At 51.9% G+C, this 27,843-nt stretch overlaps 1 protein-coding gene across 2 annotated transcripts in view; it reads right to left on the reverse strand.

Annotated features, from left to right (window-relative positions):
- Nucleotides 1-1,067: 1,067 nt before the first annotated feature.
- Cdh4 (cadherin 4) overlaps nucleotides 1,068-27,843 on the reverse strand; it is a 468,010-nt gene continuing 441,234 nt past the window's right edge. Inside the window, exons 8-16 of one of the 2 annotated variants that reach the window (XM_057781837.1) lie at nucleotides 26,808-26,945; nucleotides 19,583-19,768; nucleotides 15,950-16,203; nucleotides 15,206-15,348; nucleotides 11,065-11,298; nucleotides 10,318-10,551; nucleotides 7,820-7,959; nucleotides 7,136-7,300; nucleotides 1,068-1,702 (exon numbers count right to left, since the gene is read on the reverse strand). In XM_057781837.1, the coding sequence (XP_057637820.1) occupies nucleotides 1,658-1,702; nucleotides 7,136-7,300; nucleotides 7,820-7,959; nucleotides 10,318-10,551; nucleotides 11,065-11,298; nucleotides 15,206-15,348; nucleotides 15,950-16,203; nucleotides 19,583-19,768; nucleotides 26,808-26,945 (1,539 nt within the window). In that variant the 3' untranslated portion in view covers nucleotides 1,068-1,657. Of the gene's footprint in view, nucleotides 4,567-7,135; nucleotides 7,301-7,819; nucleotides 7,960-10,317; nucleotides 10,552-11,064; nucleotides 11,299-15,205; nucleotides 15,349-15,949; nucleotides 16,204-19,582; nucleotides 19,769-26,807; nucleotides 26,946-27,843 lie in introns of both variants that reach the window. The other variant, XM_057781836.1, reaches the window with a different exon arrangement.

A 27,843-nucleotide genomic window follows, 5' to 3' on the forward strand; every position in this document is an offset into this window, starting at 1 on the left:
CAATGTTGCAATTAATATAGTTTCTGTGTGATTATTCAGGTCTGGGTGGCCGGGAAACCAACACGCAGTCTCAGTCTACATACACACCTACGTATGCCTGTGAGCAGGCATGTGCATGTACATATATGTTTACATACAGGCACGTGTCCATGTATGTGCACATATGTACACATGCAAGTGTCTGTGTGTGGGACTCTTGGACAGACTTGGCTGTGCCCCATGACAGTGGCATGAATCCACAGTACCCGGGGACCATGCAATCCCTCCTTCAGTCCACTGTGGGTCCCAGATCGCCTCAGCCTGGTCCCCTAGCCTATACAAGCTCCATCTAAAGACACCTTAGCTTTCTTTCTTTTTTCTTTCCTTTTTTATTCTTATTTTTACAAAGTGGACCTGTCTAAAACTCCAAGGGGTTTTGGGGGAAGGAATGCTTAGGCAAAGAGGCCACATGCAGACTAAGTACCATGCTTCCCTGCCCGTCAGTCAGTGCTAGGGTAGGAAGGCAGAGTGGTACGGAGGCCAAAGGCCTAGCCCAGTTCACTCTTGCATGCCACACGTTGACTGTGAGAATTTTAAATTTAGGGCATGGGATATGGCTCAGTGGTAGAGCACTTGCCTAGCATAGGAGAGGCCCTGGATTGGGTTTGATTCCCAGTATCCATAAAATAAAACATAAAAAACCTGCTCTCAATCTACATCTGCCTTTCGGTGGTGTCGCCAAGTTGTGTTTGTTGATGAGCAAACTTTATGCATTTGATTTATAACCTGAACTCCTAAAATACGCAGAGGACACGAGGGCCTCAGCGTGCGAGGAGTGGGCCTGGTTGTACTTCTTTTCTGAGCCCAGAACAGTGCCCAAGTTTTGACACAGCAGGTATCCAGTAAGCCGCTGTGTGTGACAAGGTCTCACTTCTGGCACCAGCTGCCCTCAGGTCCTGCCCATGGCCCTGAGTTCTGTCAGATCCCAAAATGAATGGAAAAACACAAGCAAGTCGGAGGCAGACTACTTAAAAGGGGATTTTATTTACTCCTTTGGAGCAGCGTGCTAACGCCCAACTCCTCTCCAGGACACGACAATTCCGCAAAACTCCTGTTCCCTTCGGAACCAAGACCACCTGGCACTAAAAACACATTGGAAACATTGACTCGTTCCCTTTTTTTTTCCTTTTTGTTTCGATACAAAATGATACAAACGACAATACAAAATATTTGTGCTGTTGACGATTACAAAAAAGTCGGAACATCTGTCTCACCGCACGATGCTCAGCTGCAGTGTGAACACGTCATACTCTGGTACCTTTCCCAAAACAACCACGGTCATGCGGGCTGCTACACATTTGTCCATTTTCAAAAATAAACATGCAACAAAATAAACCATAATGAAAAAAAGGAGAGGAAGAAAAAAGCAAGATGCGTTCCAGGTGTATACGGAGGTGGTTTCCACTGGCCAGCTGGGGGCAGAGCTGGCTCGGTACCGTACCTGGCTCTCTGTGCAGGGCGATTCTATCTTGAGTTTTTGGTTTTGCCTTTCAGCTTGGGTGGAAGTGGGAACTTCCCCTCCCCGTTTACCTTAGAGAGCACAGAGGTGTCACTCTCAATGGATCATGTACTCACTCTGGGGAAACTGATGCATCTCTGAGGGCCTGACAACTGGCCATTACTCAGACACTTTGGCGGCAGGAGGCCCAGCATTTTGGATGGGCTGAAAGACATGAGAGAGAAAAGCTGCTGGCTGGGAGTCAGGTGTGACGAGGCTGATTGTGCCCAGGTGTTCTTCCAAGCCGCTCAGCAGTGCAGGTTTCTCCCTAGAGGAACTAAACCACATCCTCGTACTACACAGAGCTGGCCACCAGCCTCGTTTGGCTGGGCCCTGACCACAGACGCGTCGTATCTACAAGCTATGGGAGGGAAACATTGGACACTGTCTGCTTTGCTAATGCTAACTTGTTGGCCTTGGAACAGAGTTCCAAGATGAATCTGGAGATGCGTGGACCCTATCTTTCTCTAGCCCCAGGGGCTAATTGGGGGTGTTGGGTGAAAGGGGTAAGCTGTCTGGCTCTTAGGGAACCCCATGGACATTCCTGCAGGGGCCTGGCAGTGACAGAGGCCTGTGCGGGGGGGGGTCAGAGGGAGGTGGAGGCAGATGAGACATTCTTCCAGAGCTGATAGATTTGGTCCCTCCTGTCCCAGGGCTCCAAGAAAGCCTTGGGACTTCAGGGGAGTCCATGACACCATGTCATGTGCACACTTCTCAATCATATGCACACTTCCAATAGAGCATTCGCGGTCCTTGAGTTTCCCAAAATCAAACCCAGAAAATTCTTCTCATTCCCCCAGCCCTGACCCATAGTCATCCTACCAGTGGCCATGCCAAGCTCAGTACCACCCTCACTGGCTGCCGACCCCGAGCAATTTGCATAGGAGAGTTTATCTCCCCACCCCTGGCCTTCCATTAGCTCTGTTGGCCTGGCTGACTGTAGGGAAGATGATTCCCAGGAAGCTGCAGAGGCCCCTGTCCATCCTCCCTCCTCGGGCAGCCATAGGGGCAGTGAGAATGGACACAGCTGGACGTATGGACACAGCTGGATGTATGGTCAGCTCAGGTCTAGGAGTTCAGAGTGGGGACAGGTTTGGTTTGGGAAAGAACCCTGACATCCAATGGGTCATACCCATAAGTTCAGCACCTATGAGTTCACTCTGGTGCATCCAAAGCAGTCTGGAGAAGGGGGTGAAACTAGCCATAGTATAAAGCCAGAGGCCATGAGGAACCATGACTTAGAGACCATTGGCTGGGCACATGCTATCTCCTGGGTACCCCCAGCCCTTTCGAAGTCATCTTGGTCCCTAGTAGTAGGTATAGGCTGGGGATCCGGGAGGGACTTATTTTTCATCAATGCTGGGACTTCCGTTGTCTCCCAAAGGAGGCCTAGACACCAGGCTACCAGTGCTCTCAGCCTCTTTCTTGGGGAGCCAAGAAGCTGACCACACAGGGTGCCCCTCCAGTGCGGCCTTTCTGCCCCATCCCAGGGCTCCTTTGGGCCCAGACATGTGAATGTCCTAGGCCTGTTTTCCCCTCTGGTGAAAAAGGCAGTTTTGCCATCCATGTCTCACAGTCCTTGTCTGTAGCCTATTCTCTGTCCTACAGACGTGGTCACCCTGCCCAGCCTGCCCTGCGTCAAGCTACCCATGGAAAGTGCAATGCCAGATCCAAAGAACAATGGAAACGTGGGTCCAAGCCAGAGCATCTGTGGTCACGTGGGCACAGTAAGAGAACCTCTCACCGGCCACTTAGAATAGGTCCTGACATCTATAGTAGTTCTTGGCACCAGGCAGGAGCTTGGGCTAAATGGGCCCAAGGAGGCCCAGCAGCTGCCACTGTCTGACAGGCTCTGCTCTCTGCTGTCTGCACAGCCTGGGGAGTGTGTTGAGAGCATTTGGGGGTTCCGTTGAGGGGCGCTGTGATTGCTGTGCCTTCACCGGGATCCCTCGTGAAGGGCATTGCCAGGGTTTGTCAGGATGCTGTGGCTTCTGAACAACACGCTGTCCTGGACTAAAGCCATTTGGTGGTACTGGGGTGACAGCTGGTCCAGAGTAGCTTTCTGGTGGACAGGGCAGTGGCCAAGTGCAGGGGCGAGGATCAACTGGGGTGGCCCCTTGGCATCGCACCCACCCCTGCTATTTACAGTATCTCGGTGGGCAGGACATGAGTTCAGATGAAAGCCGAGTCCACACAGAAGTCTCTGCTGATGGGGTTGGGCTAGCCCAGTGCTTCTTGGCACCGGAAAGTCTGGTCCTCACTTAGCAGCCTTGGAGAGCCCAAAGGGCCCAGGAGACACTGACCGGGCATGACAAAAGCTGTGGCCATCTGGACCCCATACTATTTTTGCAAATAAGCCATCCCCCCTTTTTTTCTTAATAAAAGACTTTTTAAAAAAAGACATATTCTCTCCCACTCCTTGTGTGTTGCCTCCAGAGGAGACCAGATGGGGTCAGGGCTGTGGGCAGAGTTGGGGCCTCGGGCTGTCTCCTCTTTCAGTCACTCCTGAGTTAGGGAATCTGTCACGTGTACCAAAAGGCACTTTTGTTTTTGTTTTTGTTTTTTTTTTTTTATTTTAACAGTGCTTTTGTTGTAAGAAATTCAAGTTAGGGCTGTGCCTCTGGCTCTCCCTTTGCGGTACGTGGCTACTGAGATGCCGCAGTGGTGGTGGGCGCCTGGTGGCCTATGTTCTCACTGCACAGTTCCACTTGGGGGATGGCAGTGGGGAGGGGCCTCTTGACACCAGGACAAATCCAGTGCCTTGGCTCAGTCCCGCTGCTCGGCCTCGAGTGTCCTCATGTTGGCGGGAGGGGTGAGGTTGGCTAGTCCTCCTCGCCACCCCCATACATGTCCGCCAGCTTCTTGAACCGGGGCCCCCAGTCATTCAAGTAGTCATAATCTTGATCCCCGGAGCTGGAGGAGTTCAGGGAACTGACGGAGCCTGCGGTAGAACCACTGCCCTCATAGTCGAAGACTAGCAGAGAGTCATAGGGGGGTGCTGTGGGGTCATTGTCAGCAGCTCGAAGTCCCTGGAGATCATAGAGATGAGGGGTTAGGGTGGAGTGTGTGCTGTGAGCCCGTGGTCTTACAGATAGAGGAAGACCCATCCAAGCAGGTGGGAGGAGGGCAGGATCTTGCATACAGTAGGTACTCAGTAATTGCTGCATATGTTTGTCTGCAGGGTGTTTCCAAGGACCAAACAATAAGTGTGTGTGAGAGCACAGGGCTAGAGATGGCTCGGTGGTAAAGAGCACTTGCTGCCCGTGCAGTACCCGTACGGCAACTCACAACCATCTCTAACCCCAGTTCTAGGGGACTCGCCCCATCTTCTGACCTTGTGTATACACTGCACAGACATACGCGGGGGAAGCACCATACACATAAAATAAAATATATAAATCTGAGAAAAAAAGGCACGGAGTGTAGGGCCAGGAAGCTCAGAGCCACTGGCAGCCCCATCAAGAATGAGGTGGGTACTGACTGGGCTGTGTGTGGTGTTAGGGTTGGAACGTGGTAGGGTTAAGCAGAGTTGGGTTAGAGTTAGAGTTGTGGTATGGGTCGGGTGAGATGATGAGTTTATTCAGCCCAGGGGGTTGAATCTCATTGTGGGGTTCATGACTGAGTCACCATGTTCAATTCTCTGCAGAGCTAGGGATTGAACCTAGAGCCTTGTGCTCTGAGGCCAGGACTCTACCCCTTGAGCCTGTCCCTCAGCCTTCACACTCTTAATTCTTTTTCTCCTCATCTTTTTCTTCGCTTTTTACTATTTACTTTTTATTCTCCCCCATCCTTTCCTTCTTCTGTTGGGAGTTTTATTATTTTTCATTCATTCTTTCTCATCCTCCATTGCATCCTGAATGCTTTGCCTGTTCTCCTAAGTGCGCTTTCCCCCACCTCTGCCCTGGGAAGAGAATGTGATTCTCATAGTCTGTGTCTTTACTCTCTGTAATTTCTTCTGAGTGACCTGACAATGGGCTGTGGACTGTAGGTTGGGGGTTGGTGGAGCCTGCTTTGCAGGGTCTAAACATCTTGTTGCTCATGGTATTGTCTGAGTGTCAGTGGCTGTGTGGTCTGAATGTAATCACCTCCTGTAGGCTCCTAGGGAGTGGCACCATTAGGAGGTGCGTCTTTGTTGGGTAGGTATGGCCTTGTTAGAGGAAGTGTATTACTGTGAGGGCGGGCTTGGAGGTTTCCTATGCTCAGGATCCACCCAGTGTCTTAGTTGACTTCCTATGTCTCAGTTTCCCCTCCAGTATCATGTCTGCCTGCATGCCTCCATGCTCCCCACCATGATGATAATGGACTGAACCTCTGAAACAAGCCACCCCAATTAAACTCTTTACAAGAGTCACTGTGGTCATGGTGTCTCTTCACAGCAATAAAAACCCTAAGAAATGGCTTTCAGGTAACTTCGGACCTTGGTGATATCTCCTCCTGTGAATGTTCTGAGGAAACTTCTGGATGTTTGCTGACTGACAGCCTGGGTTATCATGTAAGAGAATCAGCCACTGGCTGAAGTATAAGTGTTGCTGACCCCACTTCAAATACAACGAGTCTTAAGGACCTGGGAGTCAAGCCACAACCCACCCACTCCCACTCGCTTGCTAGTGGTTAGGCGGGGTCACAGATGGAACCCCAGGGAAGCTGCTCTCCCTGTTTCTTTTTGCTTCACTGCAGAAGAAGGTGGACAGAGGTGTTAGCCAGGGACACGTTTGGTTGAACAACAACATTTCCTGATAGAAAAGTAATTTGCTTTCCAGAAGTATAGTAACAGGTTTTCTAGATTCTCCTCTCCCAGTGTTACTGCTCGTAAGGATGGCTGGCTTTAAGAGGTCATCTGACATGTTGAAGCTCAATGTTTCTTGGTTACTCCTAGCAGTGGCTAACCATGTACCCCAAAAGGGAACTTCTCATTCTCTTCCCCGCATCCCCTTTCTGCCCTACAGCTGCTCCAGCCTGGAAGGTAGATGACGAGTTCCCTGGTTTATTGAGCCAGAGATCTCCCGCTGCAGATCCAGCCACCACCAGCCAAAGCTCTGCTGTCAGACAGCCATTTGTTTCCCTTTCAAAACCTTTATAAGAGATAGGGTGGCGTGACGTGCAGCCTGAGCCTTTCCTGGCTCAATTTTAAGAGACCAAGCTTCTATAAGGTGTGGAGGTTTTGTTAGGTCTTTAATACAGCCTAATGCTGAAGGCAAGAAGGGCTCTGTGGGGTGCGTGGACTCCCACCTTTGTGTTGTGATGGGGACGGGTCAGAGGTGGTTGAGGAGAGACATGCAGGTCAGTTTTCTTGGGTACCAGGGTTCCGGTGTGGGTGGGAAGGCTATTCCCAGCTGCACTGGCTTTGTGTGTCCAAAAGCTGTATCGCTGCCTTTGCTGTTTCTCCTGGGACTAGTTCTTCCTTCTGTTACCCTTACTGCAGGCAAAGGGGCCTGAATGGTCCCAATTCTCCCTGAGCAACTGGGAACCTTAGGCCTCCTCAGAGGCACCAAGTCAGCCACACAGCAGGAGGCCTGGCCACCTCTGGCCTATAGAGCTCTGAGTGTAGGGTTTCCTTTGAAAGGGGACTCCTTGCTCAGGTCCTCCCGAGGTTCATACCTCATTGATGAAGTCTCCGATGTCACCTGGGTGGGGCACCACAGGCCTGACTGGGTACTGGGGCTCGGCACCTACTGGTCGTTCGTCCACCCGCCGCACACCAGGGGCCTTGCTCAGCACATGTTCCATGGCTTCCGGCTGTTGTAGCTGGCTGAGGTCATAGTCCTGGGGATTGAGGCCAAGTGAGTCAGGGGAACTGGAGTGCGGGGAGGTAACGGGCAGGGCAACCTTTTCAGTTTGTCACCTGCCCAGAGGGTGCCACCGTGCCAGTCTCCAAGCACACTTAAGTGTCCTATTCCAGCCCCCAGGCCTGTCCCTTCCACGCAATCCACTTATCTAGCCATGGAGTCTATGTCTGCCAGCGGCCTTGGCGAGGCCGGGGACTCCCTCCTGGCAGGTGACCTTTCCTGCCTGCAGCTCAGCAGCCTTGCGCTGCCTGCTTGCACCCTTAGAGCTGATGGGAAAGGGCTGGGTCCTCCTTGCAGCTACTAGCTAGCTCTGTGTAGATCACCCACTCTGGTCAGAGAGCCCCCCACTGGGAGAATCCAGGAGGTAGGTGTTGGCATCCCCAGAAGACTCTGCCTGTTTCCTCCAGGACAGCCATGGCGAGGTGGTTGGAGAGGGAGGAGCATGGGAGGAGGATGCTGATAGAGTCTGCATAGTCTGCTGAGACCTGGGGCTCACCTGGTCCTCCTCGCCGCCTCCTTCCTCGTCGTACTTTAGGATGTTGTCACGCACATCGTCCTCAGGGTCGATGAGCAGCTGCTTTGTGTGTCGTTCCTTTTCCCTCCGCTTCATCCACACAACGAACAACAGGACCATGGCTACGAGAAGAGGGGCTGCATTGTGAGCACTGTATGCATATGTGGGCGTGTCTGTGCACATATGTGCCCAGGTGTAACACGTGTGTGCATGCATGGCTTTGTGTGTATGCAAGCATGCATGCCCAGGCATATCATGAGCATAGGGTGGTTGGATGCATGTGTATTCTGTGCTCATCTACATTAGCAGGTAGGTATGTGCGTAGCTATACCCTGTCCTTTCACCCTACAGTGGAGTTACAGATATGTGCACAGTTATACCTGGGGATTCTAGAAATTTGAACTCAGGCCCATAGACTTTTGCAGTAATTGCTCTTACTACAGAGTCGGCTCTCTCCACCCCCTGCTGTGCAATTCTTTCTGTGAATACTTTATCTGCAACTGACTGCATACACAGATGTGGAATCTGAGGGTGTAAATGGCCCACTGGATCCATTTCTTCCTTCATGGAGGTGGCTGACTGAGCACAGGTATCCCTACCTAAATGTCAGAAGGACAAAGGTAGAGGGTGACCAGTATTCTTCAAAACTGGGAAGGTGAGGCTTTGTGTTCAGAAGGCAATGGGGACGGTTTCAGGGTACCATATTTCTAGGCAGGAGCCATGATAAGGTGATGCTCTCATGGTGGAAGGAGACTAGGGAGGGGGGAACCCAGAAAGGGCCTCAGGGCTGAGAGGAGACCATCATCATCCATACCTCCGGAGGCCCCAGGCTACTCCCAGGGAATACTCTGGGCTAAGGGGTAGCTTACCCAGGAAGGAAGGCTGACTGGGGAGCAATCCCTAGGGTTCTTTTACACAAAGAACTCAGGTGCAAAATGAGGAATTATGTCACCTCTCTACCACACTGTGGATGTGCCTGCTTTGCCACCTGCCTCGGCTCCACATCCTGTGTCACTCTGCTTAGCCCTGGACCCCTGGGAGTCTCAGCTTTTGCATGCTCCTTCCTGATAGGTCTCTGCTCCTGTCTGAGTTCTGAGGGCAGGGCTCCTGTGAATACCACAGGAATAGGGCCTTGGGATCCTCATGAAGGTGTAGTCTCTAGTCTGCTTCCTGTTGCCCCCGCCATCTCTCCATAGTTAGCCATGAAAAGAAGGGGAGGGGGGTGGGGGAGGGTGAGTATCAGTAGGGAGAGGGAAGTGGGGAGTGTGGGAAGGGCGGCAGACTGTTGTGGGCTGGTCAACTTGATGAAGTGCTGTGATAAGAAAAGACTGCAGCTAGCTTGGAGGCCAGACCCTGCAAGTGACAGATAGTATTTCTTTCAAACATAGGAGGAGGTGGTAGCCAGGGGACCTCTTGATGTGGTCCAGGTTGTGGATAGGGAACTCGAGCGAGAGCCAGGGAGCTCCCACCTGTGAGCATCTAAGCAGAAACCAGAATCCTTGAACCGCTCTCCACCAGATCAAGTGGCCAGAGTCAGCTGTGCAGCTGGGGTCTCAGATATATCAACTGGAGGGAGCTTGTGGGAGAAGGGACATGCCCCCCTAAGCCCCACTCTCTGGGCCACAGGGGTACCCGGATCCCTGGCCTGGTACACCCAGCAGCCTGGAGAGGGATCCAGGCTCTCTCTGGCTTGTAGGTCCGTTCACTCCCACTTGGGTACTGTCTACTGTTGTGTTCTCTAGCCTTGTCCCTCATGTCTTCAGAGGAAAACGCAGGCCCAGCCCCACATAGGGGCTGTTTCTGATCCCACCTAAGGAAGACACCACACTGACTGTCTGGTGAAAGGCCTTGGATCCAGATGCCATTAGAGGGACCCCTGGATCTGGACTGGAAGAGACGGAATGGTTGTGATGTGGTTCATTCTGGTCTAAGCTGGGGTCCTGATGTTGGGTCTTTAGTCCTTTCCTCTACATGGTGGAGACCCTTTAGCTCAGTGTGATTAGGAGAGGGGATGTTGGCCCTCTGTCACAGCTGCTATTGTGGTCTCTGTGCTACTGTGGACCAGGTCAGCTGTCCGGGGGGAAGATGGCACCTCAGGGTCATTTCTGGGCATCCTTCCTGTTCCCCAGAGCCCTGAATCTGTTCAGGGAGCCATGGGGAGACAAGGGCTGGAGTGGGAACTGTCACTCCTGCCGTGTCCACTTGAGAGTGGCCTGCAGATACTGGAGGCCCAGGAGGGGGCCAGCCTGGGGGCTCAGGGGCCTTTGGGAGGCAGAGTTCAATGATGGACCAGATGTGGGCAGGCTGGCCCTCCATCTGGGCTAGAGTGACGAGGTGGGAGATCCTGCTTTCGTAGCCCGTGCGGACAGTGTTGCTGGACTTCAGGGATAGATAGGAAGTGGCTGTAGAGAGGCTTGGATCTCATTCTGTCCTGGCTGCCTGTGGGACAGAGTGCCCGCGCCCACGAAGCCCGCACTCACTTAGCAGGATCACGATGCAGATGAGGATAGCCACGATGGCGCCCGTGCCCAGGCCGGCTGCAGCCACGGCACCGATGGTGGTGCAGTCACCATTCTCATCACACGGGCACACCTTGACTTTTATGATGGACGTGTTGGACAGGGGAGGGTTTCCAGAGTCCGTGACGATGATAGGGACGTCATAGACCCCTGCCTCCAGGTACAGAATGCGCAAACTGAGCTGGGCGTAGTCACCTGGAGTGAGGAACAGCAACGGTGAGCCAGTGATCGGCTCTCCTTCCCAAGGAAGACTTCCGTAGGCAGTCACCGAGTTAGCATGAAAATCTCTCTCACACATACACATAATCATGCACATACATCATGCACTCATATGTATACACAACACATGTGCATACTCACAGGTACACACAGGCCCCACCTGAGAATGAGGTCACCCTGTCCTAGGGGTAACAGCAAGGAGTACCTCCTAAGAGGGTGCTGCCTCCAGGGGCTAGTCCACCCACAGTGACTGCCAGCATGGTCCAAGCTAGGCTCTGTCTAAAAAACAGCCAGACACTAGGAAGAAATGAATGGGTTTGTGGTGGGGGACGGGAGTACACAGGGCCATATCCCCAGCCTTGTGTGTGAACTCTCTGGGAGAGCGGGGGCTGTTCCCCATCTGTGTGGTTCACTGCTCCTTGGTGATGCATCCTGGGCCACATCCTTGATCCTGGCTCTGCCTGGCCAGGGCCCTGCAGGTGGGCTCACCATTTAGGCGGGTGATGGTCCAGTTCTTCCTCACTGTGGTGGGGATGAAGGGCAACTCAAAGACGTAGGGGCCGATGTTGGGGTCCATGTCTGCGTCAGCTGCAGTGATGTTGATGGCGTTGAGGCCTGGCCTCTCGCAGATCTGTGCCTCCTTGGGCAGCAGCTGTGGTGCATTGTCGTTGATGTCAATGAGGTAGATCTGCAGGGTCCCAGTGCCACTGGCAGGGGGGATCCCTGTAGGACAGAGGACAGACAGATGTGTGAAGGCCCCAGCAAGACACACACCTACACGCTGACCGGAATTCCTTCTCCACCTTGTAACCTTCTGTTGAAAAATTCCAGGTGATCTTCTCTGAACAAGGGCTGGGTGCTCACCAAGGGCTGTCCGTATAGCATATTAAAAATCTTTTTTTTGAGATTTATTTATTTTTTTGCTTGTTTTCTGTGTTCATGTTGTCTGCATGTATGTCTCAGAATCACATCTGTGAATTGCTCACAGAGCCAGAAGCAGGTGTTGGATCCCCTGGAACTAGAGTAACAGATGGTTGTGAGTTTCCATGTGGGTGCTGGGAATTGAACCTGGGTCCTCTGAAAGAGCAGCCAGTCACTCTTAACTATTGAGCCATCTCTCTGTGGATGACAAGGACTACGGGACCTGGGGGCAGCCAGTCGGGTTAGGTTGGAGTTTCTCTGGCTGTCATTTGCTATGGGAACAGCTTTGGCAGGATTTCTGGACAGAGAGGATGCTGGGAAGAAAAGGCAGAAACACCAGGAGATGCAGAACAAGTAGGATGGACACGATGGAGATGAGGTAATAAAGCCACGAGACGAAAAGTAAGTGAATAAAAATGGGTTAAATTATAAGAGCTAGTTAAAAACAAGCCTAAGCTATGACCAAGCTCTCATAATTAATAAGTCTCCATGTCATTTTTTGTAAGCTGGTCACCCAAAGAAAAATCTGTCTACAAATGGCATCCAACATGGGGCTCGAATATCCAAACACAGGGCCGGAGAAAGCTAAGAAAAGCTCTGGACAAGGAGCCAGATGTGTTTTTCTAGTAGCCAGATGTGTTTTTCTAGTAGCCAGATGTGTTTTTCTAGTCTTGCAGTCTGTCAGGCGGGCTGGAGCCAGCCTCCAGCGCGGTGTGGCAGTGCCATGCACTAAGCTAAGCTGTGCCGGTGGCTGACATGCCACAGTAGTTTAAAGATTAGTCTCACACAATCAGACACAACACCCACATTACCAAGAGGTGGGCTGGCTGGTTTCTGGTCGTTCGGTGGGTTATGGATGTTTGTTATCACTTAGGGGGGTTGGTTACAAGTTGTTACTGGTCATAGTCAGCATCTAAACAAAGGATATTAGATTCAGGGATCTCTTTCTGAAATGAAAATGGGGGGAGGGGACATAGTATAGAAATGATGGGATAAGGGGTGGATTATCGAGTCTACTTTTGAACAACTACTGGTCTCAAATATTTTACATTGGCATGGATTTTTGTATATTGATACAAATTTAAGGTTATTGTTACAGTGTATGTATCTTCCTACTCCTGTCTAAGGTATTGCACCTATGCAGCTCACTTTAGAAGGTTATGTAAGGTTTTAGTCTTTGAAAACTATTTAGGATATTAAAGAAACATAGGTTGATAGTCATCTATAACAATCAAATTTATAGTCATGTTAGGTATGTTTTCAAGTTCAAACAGAGGAATATTTTGAATAGATAGATGGTCTTCAAATATTTCAGAGACTTACAGAATATGACATTTAAGCTGTCTTAATAACATAAGGTTTTTCATGACAATGAGATATGTCTGCTCCTGGCAGCACCAAGAAGATGATGGGCATCAAAGAAACTCTATACAGAGTTTTCTTTCTTTGTAGCAAAAGTTAGATACTGGACAAAGAAGTTGCCCTTGTATTGACTGCTGGCAGTATGGTATAGTGTCATTTCAATTGTATTTTAATAAATAAAACTTGCCTGACTATCACAGAGTAAAACAGACTCGCTAGTCAGCCTTACAGACCAGGTAGTGGTAACACACACCTTTAATCCCAGTAGCCAAACTAGTTTGCCATAGAAACTGGGTGGTACACACCTTTAATCCCAGCCCTAGAGAGGAATACAAAATGGGAGGAGACAGCTCTCAGACTCAGTCTCATTCTGAGATTCCTGTAGGCAGGATCGCCATTTCAGACTGATGTCGAGGTAAGAGCCAGTGGCTGGCTGCTTTGATTTTCAGATCTTCAGGTTGAACCCCAATATCTGTCCTGAGCTTTTATTAATTGTACTTCAGTATGATGCCCAAATTGGACAAGCAAGATACAAAAGAAAGTAACTGCTGAACTTTGCCAAGACACGTAAGGCAGTCCTTCAAAAATTCCTACTTCACAGAAAGGTCTGTCAGATATTTTAGGCCTGTAGAATATCTGTGTTATCCCCAGCGTTACAGGGGAACCTTGGGCCCAGGCAGCCAACTGTTTCTGTTATTTCTCTTAGTTTTGGAAATTGCTTGCTCTGCACTTCCTGTTTACCCAGGTAATATTATATCCTCAGGTCTTCAATGGGGTTGAAGACTAGATGGTTATAGTTAGTTTTCCTTAGTTCTCATAGAAAGTAAATTAGGTCCAAAACCTCAGAGTCATAAAAATAGGATAGATAATGGAGTATTTTCTCTAAATTTGCCAAATACAAATGGACTAGACATTGTGAATGTAATTATTAATTGATAATTGTTCTTATTGTATATAGTTTCATTTGTTAATGTTAATACCTTTCCTTTCTCTTTAGACAATACCTGATAATTGTTCTCATTGTATTTAGTTTTACTATGTTAGAGTTAAGACCGTCCCTTTTTATTTCGACAAAAAGGGGAAATGTTGTAGAATAATCTTTTTGTACACTGTGAAGATGTGTCACTCTGATTGGTTTAATAAAAAGCTGGACAGCCAGTGGCTAGTCAGGATTTCCAGGCAGAGAGGATGCTGGGAAGAAGGTGGAGAAGCCAGGAGACACAGAGCAAGCAGGAAGGGCACTATGGAGATGAGTTAATAACGCCACGAGGCAGAAAGTAAATGAGTAGAAATGGGTTAATTTAAGTTATCAAGCTAGTTAGAAACAGGCCTAAGCTAAGGCTGAGCTTTCATAATTAGTATAAATCTCCATGTCTTTTTTCTTTCTTTTTTTTTTTTTTTTTTGGTGAGCTGGTAGCCCAAAGAAAAATCCATCTACAAGAACCTGCACTGACTTCTTCAGCGTGAAACATCAACCTTCTGCTCCATTTCTCAGCTCTTTCTCTGTGCCGCCTGCCCAGAGTCTGTCCAGCATCTGCCCAAGTGCCTGCCCAGCATCTGTCCAGCGCCTGCCCAGCATACGTCTGTCCAGTGTCTCCAGTGCCTGCCCAGCGTCTGTCCAGTGCCTGCCCAGTGTCTGTCCAGTGCCTGCCCAGCGTCTGTCCAGCGTCTGTCCAGCGTCTGCCCAAGTGCCTGCCCAGCATCTGTCCAGCATCTGTCCAGTGCCTCCAGTGCCTGCCCAGTGTCTCCAGTGCCTGCCCAGCGCCTGCCCAGCGCCTGCCCAGCGTCTCTCCAGTGCCTGCCCAGCGTCTCTCCAGCGCCTGCCCAGCGTCTCTCCAGCGCCTGCCCAGCGTCTGTCCAGCGCCTGCCCAGTGTCTGTCCAGCGCCTGCCCAGTGCCCTCCCTTGCCCCCAGGGCTCTCAGCCCTGCTCTGACTCAGTGTCACAGGTCTAGGGTGGACACAGGCCTTCTTGCTTTTCCTGAGTAGGATGCCAGCTAACAGTGTGGAGAACTGCAGATCTGTTGTCATTACCTAGGTATAGGTGGGGAAGCTGAGAAGCTAGGGCAGCCATCAGCCATTGCATTCCCAGGTTCCTGACTACTCTGGAGTCATGAATGAAGGACCATGGGATCACGGTGTGGAAACATGGTCAAAGGGGCAAGCAGGTTCTTAGGTGGAGTAACTGAAGTTCGGATGATGGAAGGGAGCAGGATGAGGGCAGCGTTGGGTGACAAAGTTGTCAGTTCATGACTGCCTGCACAGACTTCCCTCTGGGTGCTGCTGGCCCCCCCACCACTACCCCTCCCCCTGCCTATAACCCCAGGACATGGGTCACAGTGGGACACACCATTGTCAGCAGCCAGGAAGGTGGCCTCGTATACATTGTTCTTGGTGTAGAGTGACTCTCGGTCCAGGACTGCGGCCGTGGTGATCTGCCCATTGGATGTGTTGATGTTCAGCCAGTTGGCAGGATCAGACAGCTTCGAGTACCTATGGACAGGAAGCCAGAGGCAAGGTAAGGGCCCCGGTGCCCTTCATCCGGACAGCCCTGCATGCATGCTAGGGTCAAGCCTCAGCATCCTGGATCATAGCACAGTGGCGTTGCTGTTCCCTCAGAGTGCCTGGAGGTTTCACGCCCCTCTGTGTCCCTCCCACAGGGAAGGACAGGCCACAACAGAGCCTCATGTCCCTGTGGTGGGTGGTCTCAGCTTCTGGAGGACTCTCGGAGGCTGTGTTCTCATCATCTACATTTTACAGGGGGGTATTCTGAGGGATAGAGAAGGTAAGTGCCTTGCTCAAGTGAAGCTATGGCCTGCCCTGACTCCATAGCTCCCGTTTCCCTTGTTAGCCTGGACATGGTGACAGTGCCTACCATGCCCAAGGTTGTCCTATTTCGTGACTTCCTGGGGTGGGTTGCTCCTAGACTAAGCCAGTGCCTCAGGTCTGGATATAGTACCCATTGTCCTTCCTCTCTCTGCTGGGCTTTCTGGTTTTCAGGCTTCTTAGGGCATTGTGGGACTCTTTTGTGTAGCACAGAGAACTGGACCCCACTTTGAGGGTCAGACAAGGCCAGGTCACATTGAAGACTCACCTCACAGCTTGCTGCATGAACCGGTCAGGGTCCACCGCGGAAAAAGTGGTGAGTGCAGTGCCGGTAGGCACACCCTCTTCCAAGCGGATCAGTTTGTGGTTGGAGGGAAAGTAGGGGGCCTCGTTGACATCAGTGACAGAGATGGTCACCCCTGCTGTGGACTGGAAAGACATCTGGATCCCGCTGGCCAGGGGCGCCTGGTTGGACACCATTACGGTCAGCATGAAGGCGCGATTCAGCTCATAGTCCACTGCCTGGAAGAAGGGACAGGTGAACCGGGGCTTCCTGAGTGGGCGTGGGCTGGCTATCCACACTGCCCAGTCTTGTTGTCCCTCAACATCAGACTCTTGTTTCTGGCTTATTCTGGGTTCTGGCCAATACGAGGAGAGGAGGGTTGGGATGAAACTAGCCAGTAGCCCCATGCCTTGGTGAGGCAGGGGCTGGCTTCTGAGGCATGGGCCTTGGCTTCCCAAGTGTTGGGATTACGGGTGTGTATCTCCATGCCTGACTTCATGACTTCTCAATAACAATTCCTTAATTACTGTGTGGGCTTGCAGGGACAGATGTGCTGAGGGTCTTGAGAGTCACTGCAGCCGCAGGAAGCTCAGCAAATACAACCGAGGACCGAGAGTAATGGTGGCCAAAGGTTGGCTTTGGTTTTAGGGCGAGTAAGATGGGTCGGTAAGTAAAGGTATCTGCCGCTGTGTCTGACGATGAGTGTGCCCTGCAGAATCCACATGGCTGGAGGAGAGAACCAACTCCTGCAGGTTGTCCTCTGACCTCCTCATGCGTGAGCAGCACACGTGTCTCCCTGACCCCACACTGCTTCTGCTGGGCACGGGTACACGCCTGAAACCCTGTGTTCAGGAGGCCGAGACAGGAAGACTGCAAACTTGAGGTCAGTTGGAAGATGAAGGGAGAAGTTCTCAGAACCTCACAGTGCCCAGCCAAGCAGCGATGTTTAAGCCTTTACTCATGTAGTATTTCCTTGTATTCCTTACTAATTATGTGTCCCCAGTTGGAGACTTAACGTAATCTGAATGCAGTTCTGGGGTTAGACGTAAAATGTCTGTGCCTGGGTTAGAGTCCAACAGCAGGGCCAGTTCCCTCCAGAGACTCCCGCCTCATGTTTCCACTCTGGAGAGGGTGTGTGGGGTCTAGTACCTCTCCAGAGCCAGCTGTGGCTTCCTGCCTCCACCGGCTCTGCCTCTCCCTTCTCTCTCTGTGATGGTGTTAGGTCACCTCGACACGAGCCAGAGTCCTTTTAGGAGAGAGTACCTCAATTGAAAAAATGCAGCCGCTAAGCTGGCTTGTGCTACATTTTCCTGATGGGTGAATCATGGGGGAGGACCCAGCTCTCGGTGGGTGGGGTGGGCCACCCCTGAGCAGGTGCTGTAAGAAAGTGGCTGAGCAAGCTATGGGGCACAAGCCAGGAAGCAGCTCTCCTCCATGGCCTCCACATCAGCTCCTGTCTCCGGGTTCCTGCTCTGACTTCCCTCCGTGATCTGCTTGGGACATGTAAGCTGAAGTAAACCCTTCCCTCCCCAAGTTACTTTCGGTCATGGTGTTTATCACTGCAACAGAACCCCAACTAAGACACTCTCTGACTTTTCTGCTCCCTCTCTTAAAGACCTCTGAGGTTGCACTGGGCTGACCCAGAGACTCTCAACCCTGTCACACCTACAGAGACCCTGCTGCCAGCTGGGACAGTCACAAGTTCTAGAAACAGGCACTGGGTCCTGGGGAAGAGGGCACTGAAGCTGCTTTGAGAAAGGCCGCTGCACCTGGTTGGAACTTAGGCAAGTGCTAGACTATGAGATGTCAAGTGGTCCTTTTGAGGAAAATCTGGACCTTGAATTACATCAGCAGACGATGATACAGAGTTCACTGCCCTGCAGCTTGCTGTCGCTCTATGGGAGGTCAGCCTGTCACCACCTGAGTCCACAGGCCAGACTCGGATGACCTTAAGCCAGACAGCCACATACCACAGCTTCGTAGCCACGGGCCTCACCCTGGAGGACCCTTCCTGGCTAATTCTTTCCTCAAAGGAAGCTCGAGAGAACAGGGTAGGACACTCGCTCAGATGCCACCAGTCCCCAGTGTGGGAACATCCACAGCCATCTGACTCAGCTTTTTCAACAGGGCAAAGGTAGGTAGAAAAGGAAGCCTGACAGTCCCTGGGGCATTCACATGGCAGGTCACATGGCTCCCTGCCTCTTATTGGGCTTCCCTGGGTCTGCATGAGCTCTGTCTAGGGAACAGCTTTGCTGGGGGAGTGAGCTCCCCACTTCTGGTGCCAACCCCTGTGCTGGGCCTGGCTCCTGCCTGAGTCTGTGGTTAAGTGGATCTAAATCCAGCCTCTCTCTGGATTTTGTAAGCGCCCATCCTTGGCGCCCTGAACCACGGTGTCCTAGTGTGCTATGACGTGAAGTATCTATTCATGGAACGGTATTAAAGACTAGGTAATTGGTAGTGCCACTGGGCATGGGATGGAAACAGGCACTGGTGTCTAGAGGGGGTGCCAGAGAGGCTGCTGGATCCCCAATGGTGACCTTGGCGAGCCCCCCTTTCCCCAAGCCCTGAGAATGATCTTATCTCTTTGTGGCACAGGATGACATCTGTCTGTCACTGCCCCCAGGTCCTGGGGCATGGCTAGGCCTGTGCTTCTGCTTCCTTAGACCCAGGTATTGCTGGAGAAGTCAGTTGTACACGTGGGACCAGGCTGGTCCCTCACTTGCTCTATCTCTGCCCAGCTTGTACGGTGTTGCTGGACACTGTACAGGTGCACTTATAGGGCCTGTGCCTACAGGGTCCCTGGACTGGACCCCTCTCTTGAAAGGTCTCACAGGGGCGTTTAGGCCAGAAATAGTGAGCTTCCCCCAGGCCTAGTCTTGGCTCCTGGGGACCCTTAAACCCCAGGTGCCACCACGCTCCCAAAACTGGTACTGCATTGTGACAAGGTCTTTTTGTAGTATAACCAGTGACTGCCAATGCCAGGAGCCCCTCCTGGAAGTGCCAGACAGAGGTCAGGCCAGTTTGCTTTAACAAGCGGCTCCATAGAACTGCAGAGGGAATGGTCTCTCTGTGTTTATTGGCCCATGTCCCTGCCGGGACATGGAACCACGTGGTATGTGATGCCCTAAAACATCAGTCTTTCTAGAAAGACTATGGCCAATAAAATCCACAGGCAGGTAAGATAAAACACACCTGTAATGTGGAAACCAATAGGAAATTTGTTCTGACAGTTTCAATTAGGGTGCTGGGCATACCCACAAAGGTGACATGCTCCCCACAATGACTCTTGGCTCAAAGGTGAGACCCAAATACACCCTGGAGAGGTGGGTCCTAGAATCAAGCCAGAGAGGAGGGTCTTACCACATCCTGCTCTCTGAGCGCTGTACCCTAAGGTGTGTGCACGGCCTAACATGAAGGAGACTCTCGTTCAGAAGAAAAGGCCAGCGAGGACACGGAGGCCAGAATCTAAACTTTACTGTTTCTCCTTTCCAGTGGAAAATGGTGGGTGGGAGGTGGAGGCAGGAGGATCAGGAGTTCAAGGACAGCCTTGACTGCACAAGCTTGAGACCAGCCTGAGCTAGGAGAGACCCTGTGGAGGTTGTCTCCAGAGTCACTCACCTTCACCACGGTGACCATGCCCTCATTGGTGACAGGGTCTGTGCGGACACTGAAGTGCCCTGAGGGGTCCCCACTGATGATTCGGTAAACTGCGTTCCAGTTGGGTGAGTGAGGCTGATCTCTGTCCAGTACTGTGAGATTGGCTACTACTGTCTCCACACGGTTCTCTGGGACCTCTCCTGCAAACTGCGAAGTGTAAGAAAGAACATCAGGGCCTCACATAGAACCTGGGTCCTCCCTGGACCCAGCCAGTGCTGGGGAGTAGCAGGGTCACTGCTCTGGAGTAGGTATCCTAAGTGGTGGGTCAGCTGGTATTGACTGGTGACAGAGTGCCCTGGCCAGAGGCTCCCACCTGCTCCCATCTCCCCAGGACAAGCCTTACCTATGCAAGCTCTGGCACAGGCTCCCCTCCTACACCCCAGCTTTTCTCACATGTGTGGTAGATGAATGGCAAGAGGCTAGGATGGATGCACAATGGAGAGCGGAGGAAGCAGGAGTCTACGTGGCATCCGCAAGAGTATCTGAGAGAAGCCTGTCCTGGCTGCTGCCACCATCAGGTCACTGCTCCAGGTGGCTGGGGGTCAGCACCTGTGGCCAGTGACTAAACACGGAAGTGATCACCTCTCTACTGCTAAGGTACAGTGAGGTTGCAGTGTGCACCTGCGAAGACCCCATGGCCCCACTCGGAGTGGGGGAAGGGGTGTGTCTGCCTTAAAAATTCTGTCCCCTGCCAGCTGTGGCCACTGCTGGGCTGGCTTCTAGGTTCTGTTCTCAGCAGCTCTGAGCTCACATTCTCTGCTGTCTTGAGATTCACCTTGGCAAGATGCACAACTGTCTCATCAATTCAGGTTCCGATGGGAACCCACCATGCCTATCCTAAAGGATGCCCCTACAGTGCCCCCCAGGGCTGCTCTGTGAGCTGCCCTGGAGCAACGAGGCCCCAGACTGCAGAGGGTTCCCTAGGAAGCGCTAGGGGTATGAGGGAAGTAAGCTGGCACAGCCCGCTTCCAGAGGGTCCTACTTTCAAATCTTCCTCTTGATCATTTAGAACTGAGGGGCACAAAGCAATCCCAGAGAGGACAGCAGACCCGAGTCGTGGGCACATGTGTCCAGGCTCTGACTTCTCACTGGGCTCCCTGGCTCCTCTGTGTGGCTGGGAGAGGCTGTCGTTGCTGGTGACCTCCACAGTGAGAGCCCACTCCTGTCACTGACATTCCGAGTCAGCAGTAGGGTTGCCGCAGCGTCTGAGTGTCCCTGCGCCACGACATGGGGAGCTTTCCTCTGAGGGAGATCACAGTGGCTTGGGGGGCAGTGTTGCAGGCTGAGTCATGGCCCCTATTTTTTTTTATTTAAAATAATATTTTATTTTAAAGTCAAAGTTTCCCAAAGTAGACAGATTGGTATCATTCAACATTGTTTTCTTTTTTTTATTGATTTTATTGAGCTCTACATTTTTCTCTGCTCCCCTCCCTTCCTCGCTCCTCCCCTTCAACCCTCTCTCATGGTCCCCATGCTCCCAATTTACTCAGGAAATCTTGTCCTTTTCTACTTCCCATGTAGATTAGATCCATGTAAGTCTCTCTTAGGGTCCTCATTATTGTCTAGGTTCTCTGGTATTGTGATTTGTAGGCTGGTTTTCTTTGCTTTATGTTTAAAAACCACTTATCAGTGAGTACATGTGATAATTGTCTTTCTGGGTCTGGGTTACCTCACTCAAAATGATGTTTTCTAGCTCCATCCATTTGCCAGCAAATTTCAAGCTGTCATTATCTTTTTCTACTGTGTAGTACTTCATTGTGTAAATGAACCACATTTTCCTTATCCATTCTTCGGTGGAGGGGCATTTAGATTGTTTCCAGGTTCTGGCTATGACAAACAGTGCTGCTATGAACATAGTTGAGTGCATGTCCTTGTCGCACGATTTGGATATATACCCAAAAGTGGTATTACTGGGTCTTGAGGAAGGTTGTTTCCTAATTTTCTGAGAAATCGCCACACTGACATCCAAAGGGGTTGTACCAGCTTGCATTCCCACCAGCAATGCAGAAGTGTTCCCTTTTCCCCACAACCTCTCCAGCATAAGTTGTCATCAGTGTTTTTGATCTTGGCCATTCTTTCAGGTGTAAGATGGAATCTCAGAGTTGTTTTGATTTGCATTTCTCTGATGACTAAGGATGTTGAACACTTTCTTAAGTGTCTTTCAGCCATTTTAGATTCCCCTGTTGTGAGTTCTCTGTTTAGATCTGTACTTCATTTATTAGATTATTTGTTCTTTTGATGTCAAATTTCTTGAGTTCTTTGTATATTTTGGAGATCAGACCTCTGTCTGATGTGGGGTCAGTGAAGATCTTTTCCCATTCTGTAGGCTGTCGTTTTGTCTTGTTGACCATGTCCTTTGCTTTACAGAAGCTTTTCAGTTTCAGGAGGCCCCATTTATTAATTGTTTCAGTGTCTGTGCTACTGGGGTTCTATTTCGGAAGTGGTTCCCTGTGTCATTGTGTTCAAGTGTACTTCCCACTTTCTCTTCTATGAGGTTCAGTGTGGCTGGCTTTATGTTGAGGTCTTTGATCCATTTGGCATGTCCCCTAAATTTATATGTTGATGTCCTTAGCCCCAGTGCCCCAGCCTATACCTGTCTGAGGAGGTGTCAGCATGAGGCTGGGAACTGTCCTAACCCAGCCTGTGTGGCACCCTTGTGAAGGACAGTCCCCAGTGGCACATGTGTTAGGGTGTATCAGTTACATGTATACCCCAGGTTACTGGGGGAGGTGCCTTTAGAAGACCTTTGGCACCTACAGGCACTGATCCTTGGCTCTTGTGCTCAGTGGACTCCTGCCTCTGGGGAAGTCATCTCTGGCCAGGTGAGTGAGCCTTCTGCCTTTGATCGCTGCTCCTGCTCTGATTTGGATAAGAATCTTTTGAGGTCCCAGGTGTTGAAGACTTGGTCCCTAGTCTGTGGCAGTGTTGGGGGCAGGGCAGAGACCATAGCAGGTAGGTATGGGTTGTAGGAGGGAGTCAGGTCACAGGGTTGTGCTCTTGAGGAGGTTGTGGAGACCCTGACCCCTTTCCGTCTATCTTTGTTTCCTGATGACCAATTGAGCAGTTTCTTCTGCTTCATGCTCCCCACCTCCCATACTTTGTGGCCCCAACACAGGTTCACAGTACCTCAGAAAACATGAGCTGAAATAGATTTTTCCTCGTTGTACACCAATGACCTCATTGTCATGGTGACAGAGAGCCAGCACCCTGTGCACGGCATAGCCTGGCCAAGGGCTCTTCAGATGGACACTGTCCTTCTGGGCGCTGTCCCTTGTCCTGCTGGGAGGTGACCTATGGGAACATCATGACCTTACTGCCTCCTTTCCGTCATTTAACGTAGTGTCATTCACACCTGTGAGGGGACTGGCCATCTTGTACAGGAAGACAGCAAACGTCCCTGTAGTTGGGTTGCATAGGCCGGGCCTGCGTGGCTCTGCCTTCCTTCTTTACCAGTGGAGGTTCAGTGTAGAGAGCTTTGGTGACTGCTCCTGCCTTTTACTGCTAAAGGCTGGGCTGGGCTAGGACTGCTCTCATCTGCAGGTAGAGCCTGTGCTTACTGTTCAAGTGCAAGGTTCCCAGGACCAGCGACGGCCCAGCCTCACTACCCATCACACACGGATGTCAAATGTGGAAAGCGTCCTGGGCTCAGAGATGTCTGGACCTCAGCCAAGGTCACACAGTGAGAAGAGTGGGTGGGAAGACCACAGTTGCTGGGTCTCAGTGTCCCTCTGAGCCCACTGGGATCTGTGCATGGGGTAGGTTGCAGGCTCCTGGGGTATTGTCTGGAGGTTGTTTTCCACCCTGGTTAGTCCTGCATCACTCTGGAGGGGAGTGCTGATGGCAGGGTGGCCCTGGACGAGCTATGGGCTTTGTCCTCCAGGGGGCACTGCAGCTGCACAGGAGCAAGAAGAAAAATAACTTTTAATTAACACTTAAGAATAGGAATTGGAGCTGGCAAGTCCCTGCATCTTTTTTAGCTCTGCCTGATTGTTCTTGATTAAGCTTCACAAAAATAGCCCATGTGTGGTGTGTGGCCAACCTGCCTGCACACTCCCACTGTAAAGCAAAGACAGTGTCCCGGGGCACCTGCCTGCCACTCATCTGGATGGGGCCTGGCGAGGGCTGCTGGAGCCCAAGTGTGTATAGATGTCTGTGGAGGGCACACCGAAGACGGGCTGTGGAGCTCGTGTGGAAAAGTGTTTTGTATTCACGGGACTTCAGACTGCCCTCCCTGCTTGCCCTCCATGCCCCAGGGAAGCCGGAGTCTCCATCTTCCTTCATGGGTTTCATAGAGGCAGGACCAACCCCTGAAATAAGCTTCCTGCCATTGTGCTCCAGCTGTGACCCTCTGGCTGCCTGTGCTGACTGGGGTCATAATGGTTTCTTCTGTGTCCCAGCGTAAAGAGAGGCACCGCTCTCCTCAGAGCTTCCGTCCTCTCACAGACGGCATGGGGCGTTGTAGCATGGCTGATGCACATGCCGAGAAGATGAAGTTCAGGTAGATTGGAGGTGGTGGTCCAGACCAGACAGAGCTCAGATGCTGGGTGAAACCGGTCCATCTGCAGAATGCCTCCTGCTGAGGTCAGGTGGGGGAACACCCCTGGAGCTATCGTGGGAGGGCACTGGGAGCCAGTGACTGTTAGTGCTTTCTCACTGTGGCCGTGGTCACCCTCGAGCCGAGCTGTGGAACGCCGGGCAGCAGCACAGCAAGAGCTGAGGCTTCACCTGGAGTCAGAGCTGCCAGCCTGGGTCCTGCTGAGTCTGACCCCGTATGATCTCATAGGTTGTTCGAGACAGGATTCATCCACTTCCCACAGGAGGAGGGCTTGCTGGCTCTGTCTCTGAGGCAGGGTATCTGTGGGCTCTCCCGACCTTTCCAACCTGCGTAACTTCTCGGAGCTCTGGGAATGAGCAAAGTGGGCGTGGACCATGTGTCCAGATGTGGAGAACTGGGCTTGTGCAGGACTGGGAGGCAGGCTGGGTCCCTGAGAGCCACATACTGCCCTTTGACGCTCTGGACAATGTCCTCAGTCTTTGATGAAACCCTCCTCCCGCAGGCATGCTCCTCAAAACTCCTCCGGCCACTGTGGTGTTCTGTCTCCTCTACTGGGAATGAACCCAAAGCTGAACTCTTGTGACTTCCCTCTGGCCTGCTTCTTATGGTGACCATATTGTTCCAAGGCTGCTTTCTGAAGGTAAGAGGGGGCGCCGTTGTCAGGAGAGCTGTGTGGTTCCTGCACCCCAGTATCTGTACTCCAGCAGTCTGGAATGGGCATAAGGGTGTAGCCCTGACTTACAGAGTCTGAGCACCCTGTGATTATCCTGGGCCCCCACAGGGTTGATGCCTGGCTTAGCATTGTCCTTATTTTTTCCACTAACTTAACACAAGCTAGAGTTATTTGGAAAGAAGAACCTCATTTGAGGGAACACCTCCATCATATTACCTGTAGGCATTTTCTTGATTAATGGCTGATATTGGAGGGTCCAGTCCATTCTGGGGACCACCCCTTGGCTGGTGGTCCTGGATGCTCAAAGAAAGCAAACTGAGCAAGCCATGAGGAGCAAGCCAGTAAACAGCATTCCCCCATTGTCTTTGCTTCAGTTCCTGCCTCCAGGTTCACTTCCCTTGGGCAGAAACTGTGAATCTGCAGTGGTGATCAGAATGTGTGAGCTAAATTAACCCTTTCCTCCCCACGTTGTGTTTGGTCATGGTGTTTTATCACGAGACAAGCGGGTTTGTGTCTGTGGACAGTTGTACTGGCTCTGCCCCTGACAAGGCCACCCTGGGCGCTTTCCCTGCCCTTCTGCAGTGGCTGCAGCAAAGCATGGTCTAGACCAGGGGTGGTGCCAGGGTGGGCCTGGCACCAGCTGTCTCTCCCAGCTGCCAGCTGGGAGTTCCTGCACTGTCACCGAAGGCAGTTGCCAAGCTGAGCGCTGACCACCATGCCTGTCTAGGGCATGTCTAGAAGCCTGTCTAGGGCAGGAGGCTGGTTGTGCCACGGATGTCACTTGTAGGGTCAGTGGCTCTCCCTGCAGCCTGGCTCTCTCTTCCCAGCAGCCTGGCCAAACCCTCTACTTCTCCCTTCTCCTGCCCTGTTGGTTGTGAGGGAATGGACTCACGCTGTCTACAGAGGTCCTGAGCAGCGCCTGTTGGTGCCATCTACTATTTGGCCACTAGATGGTGCTATGATCCAAGAGTCTAGGACTCGGGGTTGGGCGGGGTGGTGGTCATGCTCCTGCCCGGGCACCAGCCTTCTAGGCGCCTTCACCTTAGGCAAACGGGTTTCCTCTCTCTCATCTCCGCGTGGCAGCCACTTTCAGGGTTCAGTCCCAGCTGCTCCCTGTGGGCCTGAGCCCCACGTCCTGGCCCACCACCGGGTCTCTGTTATTCACTGGTAGGGGCCTGATGGGAGTGTTCACCTGTGTGCCTGGTAAAGCCCTTGTTACTATTAAGGACACATGGCCCTCTTCAGTCTGAGAGTGACCTTCTGACCTTTCCCTCTGCACATCCCGGCCAGACACCTGCAGCCTGCTATTTCTTCAGGGTTGGGCTGGACTGTGTGTTCACCGAGGGGCGGGGACCACTTGGGTCACAGAACTGTTCACCCATTCGTGGACTTGGGTGTCATGGAGGTGGATGCTAGGGGAGATCGGGGTCATGTGATTTACAGTTTCGTCTCCAGAATATTCTCTCCCAGGGCGGGGGAGGGTCTGTTCCTCAGACCTATGGTTGAAGGCTCATAGTGGACTTTCTATTCCATGGTTGGGTGGATACATGTATGTTCAGCATGCGTCCTTGACTTCTAAGGTCCCAGTGTCCAGGGTCTAGCCCAGTCTTTACCAATTTCCTTGTCTGGGAGTGGGAACCACACGGGGCCAGCCACTGTCTTTTGAGGACCAAGGTAGGAAGGGGATCTTTGCATCAAAGACACACATGCCCATAACCAGGGCCCAGCTGGGCATCTGGCAAGCAAGTACACACTACACAGTCATATGGGCTCCCCAAACATGTGACAACCTGGAAGGCCACCTTCTCTAGAGCTTTATCTCAGCAAGGTGCCAGCCAGCCATATAATCCTGGGGCTTACCAGGCCCTCCTCTGCACGACCCATCCAGCTCTTCCCCCACCACCCAGAGGGAGGCGGCAGTTTGGGGCTGGCTCTCTGCGAGGATGTACGGTACTCACTGTGCTCGTGGTAAATTCCGGAGGGTTGTCATTTACGTCTGTCACTGTGATGATGGCAGTGGCTGTGTTCGAGAGACCGTAGTTAAGGTTTCCTTCCATGTCAGTGGCCTGGACGATGACCGTGTACTGCTGGACTTTCTGGAGGGGAAAGACAACAGGTCAGTTTGGGTTCGGTAGATGGGGAATGGAGGCTTCCTCAGTGGGGTCACCCTTGGCACGGGCTGCCTGGGACTTCCTGGGGCTGTGGAACCTGCTGTTGCCTTGTGGTAGGCGGCTGTGGCAGAAGGAGGGCAACCGTATTTGTATCTCAGTGGGCACAGTCAGTTTTGGTGTTGAGGCAGACGGGGCAGGTTAAGGTTCAGAGGAACCTGCACCGTCTTCAGAGTGGACAGTCTGCAGATGAAAGGCCAGGCTAAGGGATGTCGCTGTGGGAGCAGAGCTGAACAGAAGGCTAGGACTGCACGGGGAAGGAATGCCAGGTTAGCACATGGCAGGACACAGCCGTGGGGAGGGGGGGTCTCCAGTTCCACATGGAGGAGAGGGGAGCAGCTGGATGCAGCTGTGCTCTCTGAAAGGCGAGCAAAGGACGATGGTGTGCCGCATCACGCACTGAGGGAGTCACATGACCCTCCCCTGCTCACTGCCAGCGCTGAGAGGCAGAGGCACTGACCACTCTGCTGACCAGAGGGTATCATGCTGTGGGAATGGCAGCCTTTGACTAGTTCTGGGAGGGGGCAGCTCTGTGAGGACCCTGTCACCTCTCACTGGCACCACTGGGAACTCAAAATGGGTTCAATCTCCAGTTCTGCTCTCCTAAAAGGTTAGAAAAGGGTGGGTCCCACCTTGTGACACAGAGAAGTGTGTGTGAGTTCCATATATTGGCTCCAGAAAAGTTATAGGCAGCAAACAGGTCACAGAATTCCTCTGTTCATCTACCATCCCTCATGTACCCATTCATCCTCCACCATCCCTCCATCTACCCATTCATCCTCCACCATCCCTCCATCTACCCATTCATCCTCCACCATCCCTCCAT

Source organism: Chionomys nivalis, chromosome 9 (assembly GCF_950005125.1).
Source record: "Chionomys nivalis chromosome 9, mChiNiv1.1, whole genome shotgun sequence".
In the NCBI taxonomy this organism is placed as follows: Eukaryota; Metazoa; Chordata; class Mammalia; order Rodentia; family Cricetidae; genus Chionomys; species Chionomys nivalis.